Source organism: Aegilops tauschii, chromosome 2 (assembly GCF_002575655.3).
Source record: "Aegilops tauschii subsp. strangulata cultivar AL8/78 chromosome 2, Aet v6.0, whole genome shotgun sequence".
Classification (NCBI taxonomy): Eukaryota; Viridiplantae; Streptophyta; class Magnoliopsida; order Poales; family Poaceae; genus Aegilops; species Aegilops tauschii.
In genome coordinates, this window is record NC_053036.3 from 550,992,822 (window position 1) to 551,001,978 (window position 9,157).

The following is a 9,157-nucleotide window of genomic DNA, read 5'->3' on the forward strand; positions in this document are numbered from 1 at the left end:
CCTAGTCTGCCCCCTTAAGGGAAAATTCCTTATGTTTTTCCTCTTAAACCGGCCCACCAGAGTATAAGCTGGCCTACTGGGCCTTGGGCCTTGTCATCCGTCTGATCCGCCCATCGGGTCTCCAGTGAGTCACAATGTCCAGGCGGGTTACATGTAAACCGCCATGTCTGGGCGGATCGCCAGTGAGTCGCCAAGCTCCAGTCGGGTCTCTGGTGAGTCGCCAAGTCCGGCCGGGTCATAATTTCGGCCGGGTCATACCGCGGGGTATATCCCCGACACCTTCGTCTTGTCGGCTGACACCGTGCATCTAAACGGTCGTGAATTGACTGATAAAACCTTCCGCGTGTGGCATGGCGTTCCGCCACAAGCTGAGGAGGACTCGAGGTTACCTAATTGCCAGGCACCACGGCAACAATCATGGTCCAATAAGGTACCTCTATTTTTTTCCTCTACCTTTTCGCTTCGGCGAATTTACTCGCTAATAGCCGGAGAAGTGTGCCTCTCATAAGCACATGTGACTCACAAGTGCTCTAATAAAATACACATCAAGGCTGCAAAAAAAAAATTGCGCCACACTACAGGAAAAAACTTATAAGCCGTGTACCTAATACACTCGGCTTACATCGATTTAAACTCGGTTTATATATAAGCCGAGTAAAACTCCCGGCTTATAGCACTCGGTTTACAGTCGACCGGCTTATACCATATAAGCCGAGAGCCGGACCGAAAAAGCCCGGCTTATGTATAAACCGAGTATTTTCACAGGGCTCTCGGTTTAATAAAGTAACATGACGGTAGCCTGATGTTAACGGCCACGTGTCACCGTCTACATAAGTCGAGTGTCGTCGTCAGGGCACAGTTTAAACATAAACCAAGTGCACCTCAGTACATATGGTTTATATATAAGCCGAGGCAACCGCGGACGGACGGTTTAAATATAAGCCGGGTGCGACCGCAAACGCACGGTTTATATATAAGCCGGGTGCAACCACGAACCGCACGGTTACTATATAAGCCAAGTTCTGCCGACAACAGCATGGTTTTTATATACATATATAAGCCGGGTGCCGGTTAACTGAGGCACACGGCTTATATAGCCCGCTCATGTGTCCAGATGGTCTATAAGCCGGGTGCCAGGTGCTGGGATACACGGCTTATATGTTGGCCGCAACCATATGGTTTATAAGCCAGGTGCCAGATAGCTGGGGTACACGGCTTATAGTCTATAAGCCCGGTGCCAGGTTCTGGGCTACACGGCTTATAAGTTCGCCGCAGCTATATGGCTTATAAGCCGGGTGCCAGATAGCTGGGGTACACGGCTTATAGGCCTTATAACATTTTTTGGTACTCGCTTCAGGGAGCAGCAAAAACATATATACAGTAGTACATCTATCCAGCAGCACATATAACCAACAAATATATATATCCAGCAGTACATGACCATGACCAACAAACATATATCCAGTAATACATATATCCAGCCGTACATGAGTGCAAAGTCCACATATGCATACGTATGCAACAAAGGTTCCAAACGAAAGGACCGTAAGTTTCAGGTCCACACAGTGCATACATATCCAACGAAGGTTCACAACAACATACATACATATGCAACCAGAGGTTCACAAATTAAAGGATCATGAGTTCCAAGTTCACACCAAGCATGAACCATGCAATGAGCTCCACCGCAGCATATATGCCCACCGTCAACGCCATCCACAATGCAAACCTATAAGTCCATTATCACACGCATGAGTTTCTAAAGTTAAGTTGCAAAGATGGATAAGGCAAAAGAGTCAACAAGCATCAACATATGAGGCTCAAATAGAAGCTAGGAAGTATGTACAATATAAGCATCAACACTTGTGGACTCTACCATCAACAATGCACAAGATTTAAGTTGAGAAGCACAAGCAACGAGAATACACAAGCATCAACAATGGACAAACATGGACGACTACCTCAAGTGACCATTGTTGCGGGGAGGTCGAAGCGACATGAACCGTAGTGGGTGTCACTGGACTTGCTTGGCCAGGTGAAGATCCACCTACCACACAATTATTCGAGCCTTGTCCCGACTGAGAAAACTTGAAGCACGAGAGGATGAGATGGTAAGATTCATGATCTTCAAGCATGAAGGTAAGATGCATGATTGAAAAGTTCAAAGACTTCAAAGTTGAAATTAGGAAGAGTCGGAAGAGGAGGAAGAACGGGCAAAGTGGAACCCTGCATATTATTTCTGAGTTGAGCAAATGTCTCCTGCAAGATTGCCTGTTGTTTAACCATGAATTCTTGCTGTTGAAACAGGGCCTGCTGCATTTTCATGGCTTGCTCCTCTCGAAGCCTGGCATTGGCCTACAATATGCCATCACAACAAGTTCACCATCGTTGCAATACAAAGAAGAAATCACAAGGAAGGTCGATGAAGCAAAAGATACCTCGAGTTGATGGAGCATGCGCAGCCCAGGCTGTGGGCGACGCTCTATAGCAGGACCTGAGCTCGACGTGGTAGCATGGAGGTGAGAGAGTTTTGGGATGTCCTTCTTACGGATGGCACTGTCGCCAACATATAACCGACCACCCTTCTTGCCATCTCCCGACTGGAGGGAAATTGTAGCGTCAATGTCCTGTGAGGCCGGATCAGAGTCAGGCCCGTTGTGCTCCTTGAACTTCCCACTTTATGCATCAATCCTCAAGCCAGCGCCTGGGTTGACCCACCCCCCTTCCAATTTCTTTGACTTGCGGGAGAGACATAATCCCTGAAGGTATTGAGCTTCTCTTGGCCCTCACCTCTCTCCCTATTCTGCAATAGAAGCAATAATATCCATAAGTGCACAAGTTTAGAAGTTGAGAAGCCAAATGATATTATTACCTTCTTCTGCACGTAAGCGTGGAGGTTGAGGTTGCCTTGAAGGTGTACCGGACCACCCATCAAGGCACGCCGCTCCAAAGCCATTCGATGTTGGGCCCTCCACTCCGGGTCTATCCATTTGGATATGATTTGCTGGTAGCAAGGAACATTGTTGTTGCACCACGAGGGAACCGCCTGAAGTATGCCAAATACATCCAACTTAGGAATGAAAGTAAGTTGTTTTGATCCAGGCAATCATAAGTAAAATGAAACTACCTTCATGTACATGGAACGGGTGAGATGCACTCTCCGGGCTAGAGACTTTTTGAGAAGCATTTTGCGTTCGTGCGCGAAATACTTCACCACAGCATCAACGCGCGCCTCATAGGGCATGTCTTGGACAATCTTCTTGGCAATCGCCTCCACAACCTCATTAGCTTCATCCTTCATACCCTCGGCGCAAGTAAAAGAAGTCCTGCCAAAGAGCATAAGAGGATAAAACAGTTATTAGTGCAATGATTTTAAAGATTGGCAAAGAAATAACTATGAAAATTGACAAAGAATTTTACCCAAAATTCATTGACCACCCGCTCAGCGGCACTACCATACACCCTGACCCACTTGTCTTTGGTATCCGGAGCTCGTTTCCAATGCTCCCAAGACCAAGCTGGCTCCTCCTCACCGTCTCCTATGGGGACCAGGCCAGGGTAATAATGCCTGCAAAGACATCCAATGATGCTACTTGGCTGGCGTGGCACTTTTATGTCTTCTCCATCAACCACCAAGGCCCTGCACAATGAAAAGGCAAGTAAGTTAGTATCTGCAAAAATCTTAAAAGTAAAGACGCAAGTAAGAGTCCACACAAACACTTACCTCAGACCGACTGGTTTGACAATGAGGCCCTTATGTGGATATGGTCTCGAAGGGAGCGTGGACACCCCATGCAACCAGATTTTGCTCTCCTTAGGAACCGGCCATTCCATCTTCTCTCCCGATGTCTCCACCTCATACTCTCCCTCCTCTAACTCCTCCACAACCGGCTCCTCCTCCCTCTCCTCCTCCGACTCCTCCCTCTCCTCCGACTCCTCCCTCTCATCCTCCTCCACAACTAGCTCCTCCTCCGCTTCCTCCTCCGATTCCTCCTCGGAATGGACAGAGGGGATAGGGCTAGCAACACGGGATACAGTGGTACGACCACGTCGTCTACCTCAGGTACCATCCACTGTGGCTCGCTGTGTAGGTTTGGCCCTGCCTGCCTGTATGGAAGTTGCCGCACCGGTGCCCTTCTTTATGACCCTCCTCACCTTGCCTAACCTTTCAATCACATTGCCAATGCTTGCAACTTTGTTCCCTTTGTTCCTTTTGTTGCCTGGCATCTTTCAGTCACCTGCTATGAGAAAGAGTAGTTCAATTAGTTCATGTTGAAAACTTCATATGCAAAACTAAAGCAGTTTAGAAATGGATGCTTAAAAGTTCATATGCAAAAGTAGAGCAATTCAGAAGTCCATGTTTAAAAGTTCATATGCTATCATAAAAAAATCATATGCATAAGTTCAAAATCATAGGGCGAGAACTTGGCAAGAAGCACAAGTTCATAGTGCATAGAGTTGTCTTACAGCTAGAAGTACATCAAGTAGGTAGCTCGACAAAGTTTACATTCAGGAGTACAAGTTCATAGTACATAGACTTGGTTTTCATCCAAAAGTACATCATCCTATCGCACGCGTCTCATTGGTACAAGGTCATAGTACATAGAATTATTACAAGTTTCAAAAGTCATAGTCCTCGTCGTTTGGATCATTAGTTAGCCTGAGAGTTTCATCATCACTGTCGCGCATATCGTCCCACCATTCTCGAGCATAGTCTGGAGGTGGACCATTTGGCTCATCGTCTTCACCTAGACGGGCTCGTTCAAGTAAATTCAGGTCCATCGGTGTAAGCAAAGCAATGCAATCCTAGAGTTAAGAAGTCAACTAAATACAACAATGAAAGCCTGGTGTAAGCAGAGCATATGCAATATGTGCGCCATGACACGAATCAAAATTAATCCTAATGTTGGATCGAATGGAAAAAAGAAGTGAAGAGTACAGTGAATCCTAGAGGAGATATATAGTGCTTGTATAGGGTAGCTCGAAATTGAGAAGTTAAAAAAGGGGATGAGTGCATACTGCGTCCGTTGACGCGCGCGGTGATGTACGCTGCCGCCGGTGACCGGTGCCGCTGATGCCTAGCTAGCCGCGACCTGCGAATGAGGGTTGTGTTGGGTTCAGTCACACACAGAGAGAGAGAGAGACAGAGGGACGGCGAGGGTTGTGTTGGGAACCTATTGCTGTGCGCGGCGGCAGCACGGTGCGGCTGCTTCAGATCCGGGAGCCGTGGACCATGCTGACGGGAGAGCGGGGGAGGAGGTAGCGGGGGCTGCGCTGCGCTGCCGGCCGGCGAGGCGGAGATGAGGAGCAGGCGGAGGGAGGGCGGGCGGCGGAGATGGCCGGAGGGCCTCAACCCTAGCGAACGGGGAGGGGCGGGGGAAAACAGGGGAGGCGCGGGGGAGAGACCGGGGAGGCGCGGGGAGAGACAGTTGGGAGGCGCGATATTTGGGCCAAAATGAGTATGCGCGCGTTTATTTTGGCCAAGTCCCGCGCTCACTATAAGCCTAGTGCACAACGGTAAGCCTAGTGTCAAAGGAAAATACACGGTTTATAAAAATAGTTTCTTCTTTTCTTTCAAGAAAAAAAGTTTATTAGTTTTACTTTTAATAATTTATGTGTTTTCATTTTATTGTATCTTTATGATACTTATTATATTTTTCTTTTTATAATACTTTTTATTATATTTTTATTTAATTGTTCTTATAAATGATACCCTCTCCCCTTATTTCATTATTTCCACTCTTTAAAATATCGGCCAATATTCTGGTAAAAGATTGGGCGTGTTTGGAGCAGGCCTCAAGTGCGGCTGCTTGTAAACTACAACATCTCCGATGTAGTCTCTGGGTACCGAGAGGGAACGAGTCGGGTTTGTGAAGGAAGTGCGGGCCCGGTTACTCCGTTTGCCTCGAAACTTCTCGTGCTATCAAAGGAGGCCATCGAATGACACGTGTCAGGCCCCCGCATTTTTCAGACCCGCCTGGTATATTTGAGACATTTATTGCACAGCTAGGGTTTCGATGCCGGAAATTACAGATCTACAAGGCGGCACATGAAATCATGCCCAGAAGCAGCATGTAAACTCCTATGTAATGTCTTTGCGACATGCGTAGGCCTTTTGCAGACGAGGGAGGGGCAAGCCCAGTCACCGAGGAGGGCAAAATTACCTCGGGGCCATGCCTGATCCAATCGTTTAAATCCTTGGAAAATCGTATGATGCCGGAAATCCTCGGGAGCTGGCACGGTGTCATAACATGGCCCCTGTAGGGTGTGGTAAAAGTTTGGGAGCATTTCGAGTAGGGCTCACCTGTGACCGCTTGTAAACTACACCATCTCCGATGTAGTCTCTGGGTACCGAGAGGGAACGAGTCGGGTTTGTGAAGGAAGTGTGGACCCTGTTGCTCTGTTGGCCTCGAAACTTCTCGTGCTATCAAAGGAGGCTATCGAATGACACGTGTCAAGCCCCCGCATTTTTGGGACCCGCCTGGAATATTTGAGACAATTATTGCACAGCTAGGGTTTCGGGGCCGGAATTGCAGATCTGCAAGGTGGCACATGAAATCATGCCCAGAAGCGGCATGTAAAGTCCTATGTGATGTCTTTGCGACATGCGTAGGCCTCTTGCAGACGAGGGAGGGGCAGGCCCAGCCACCGGGGGGCAAAATTACCTCGGCGCCATGCCTGATCCAACCGTTTAAATACTCGAAAACTCGTACGATGCCGAAAATCCTCGGGAGCTGGCATAGTGTCATAACATGGCCCCTGTAGGGTGTGGTAAAAGTTTGGGCGTGTTTCGAGTAGGGATCACCTCCGGCTGCTTGTAAACTACACCATCTCCGCTGTAGTCTCCAGGTACCGAGAGGGAACGAGTCCGATTTGTGAAGGAAGTGTGGGCCATGTTGCTCCATTGGCATCGGAACTTATCGTGCTCTCAAAGGAGGCGATCGAATGACATGTGTCAGGCCCCCGCAATTTTCGGACCCGCCTAGAATATTTGAGACATTTATTCCACTGCTAGGGTTTCGGCGCCGGAAATTGCAGATCTGCAAGGTGGCACATGAAATCATGCCCAGAAGCAGCATGTAAAGTCCTATGTGATGTCTTTGCGACATGTGTAGGACTTTTGCAGACGAGGGAGGGGCAGGCCCAGCCACGAGGGGGGGCAAAATTACCTCGGCGCCATGCCTGATCCAACCGTTTAAATCCTCGAAAATATGTATGATGGCGGAAATCCTCGGGAGCTGGCGCGGTGTGATAACATGGCCCCTGTAGGGTGTGGTAAAAGTTTGGGTGTGTTTCGAGTAGGGATCACCTGCGGCTGCTTGTAAACTACACCATCTCCGATGTAGTCTCTAGGTACTGAGAGGGAACGAGTCGGATTAGTGAAGGAAGTGTGGGCCCTGTTGCTCCGTTGGCCTCGAAACTTCTCGTGCTCTCAAAGGTGGCCATCGAATGACACGTGTCAGGCCCCCGCATTTTTTGGACCCGCCTAGAATATTTTAGACATTTATTGCACTGCTAGGGTTTCGGCGCCGGAAATTGCAGATTTGCAAGGCGGCACATGAAATCATGCCCAGAAGCGGCATGTAAAGTCCTATGTGATGTCCTTGCGACATCCGTAGGCCTTTTGCAGACGAGGGAGGGGCAGGCCCGACCACTAGGGGGGGGCAAAATTACCTCGGCTCCATGCCTTACTTCGCGTTACCGAGTGCCCGTGTCTTGGCTCTGGACGAAGAGCAAAGCACTCGGCATAGAGTGAAGTTTCAGTAGTTGCTTTTGCATGTCATCATAATATGGGTACGCTAGGGGTCTGTTGGAAATATGCCCTAGAGGCAATAATAAATGGTTATTATTATATTTCTTTGTTCATGATAATTGTCTATTATTCATGCTATAATTGTATTGTCTGGAAATCGTAATACATGTGTGAATACATAGACCACAACGTGTCCCTAGTAAGCCTCTAGTTGACTAGCTCGTTGATCAACAGATAGTCATGGTTTCCTGACTATGGACATTGGATGTCATTGATAACGGGATCACATCATTAGGAGAATGATGTGATGGACAAGACCCAATCCTAAGCATAGCATAAAAGATCGTGTAGTTTCGTTTGCTAGAGCTTTTTCCAATGTCAAGTATCTTTTCCTTAGACCATGAGATCGTGCAACTCCCGGATACCGTAGGAGTGATTTGGGTGTGCCAAACGTCACAACGTAACTGGGTGACTATAAAGGTGCACTACGGGTATCTCCGAAAGTGTCTGTTGGGTTGGCACGGATCGAGACTGGGATTTGTCACTCCGTGTGACGGAGAGGTATCTCTGGGCCCACTCGGCAATGCATCATCATAATGAGCTCAATGTGACTAAGGCGTTAGTCACGGGATCATGCATTGCGGTACGAGTAAAGAGACTTGCCGGTAACGAGATTGAACAAGGTATTGGGATACCGACGATCGAATCTCGGGCAAGTAACATACCGATTGACAAAGGGAATTGTATACGGGATTGATTGAATCCTCGACACCGTGGTTCATCCGATGAGATCATCGTGGAACATGTGGGAGCCAACATGGGTATCCAGATCCCGCTGTTGGTTATTGACCGGAGAGGCGTCTCGGTCATGTCCGCATGCCTCCCGAACCCGTAGGGTCTACACACTTAAGGTTCGGTGACGCTAGGGTTGTAGAGATATATGTATGCGGAAACCCGAAAGTTGTTCGGAGTCCCGGATGAGATCCCGGACGTCACGAGAGGTTCAGGAATGGTCCGGAGGTGAAGAATTATATATAGGAAGTCAAGTTTCGGCTACCGGGAAAGTTTCGGGGGTTACCGGTATTGTACCGGGACCACCGGAAGGGTCCCGGGGGTCCACCGGGTGGGGCCACCTATCCCGGAGGGCCCCGTGGGCTGAAAGTGGAAGGGAACCAGCCCTTAGTGGGCTGGGGCGCCCCCCTTGGGCCTCCCCCCATGCGCCTAGGGTTGGGAACCCTAGGGGGAGCTTCCCCCTTGCCTTGGGGGGCAAGGCAACCCCTTCCCCCCTTTGGCCGCCGCCCCCCCTTGGAGATCCCATCTCCCTGGGCCGGCGCCCCCCAGGGGGCCTATATAAAGGGGGGGAGGGAGGGCAGCAACCTACAGCCTTGGGCGCCTCCCTCCTCC

At 49.0% G+C, this 9,157-nt stretch overlaps 1 protein-coding gene across 1 annotated transcript; it reads right to left on the minus strand.

The window, feature by feature from the left end:
• Positions 1–1,546: 1,546 nt before the first annotated feature.
• Positions 1,547–5,395, minus strand: LOC141041770 (uncharacterized). The gene is made up of 9 exons (XM_073508977.1): positions 5,175–5,395; positions 5,020–5,093; positions 3,725–4,238; positions 3,421–3,640; positions 3,128–3,326; positions 2,873–3,046; positions 2,439–2,803; positions 1,962–2,355; positions 1,547–1,729 (listed from the first exon to the last, which is right to left on the minus strand). Exons 4-7 carry the CDS (start codon positions 3,456–3,458, stop codon positions 2,693–2,695), a joined length of 522 nt encoding a protein of 173 aa, XP_073365078.1. The 5' UTR covers positions 3,459–3,640; positions 3,725–4,238; positions 5,020–5,093; positions 5,175–5,395; the 3' UTR covers positions 1,547–1,729; positions 1,962–2,355; positions 2,439–2,692.
• Positions 5,396–9,157: the final 3,762 nt, after the last annotated feature.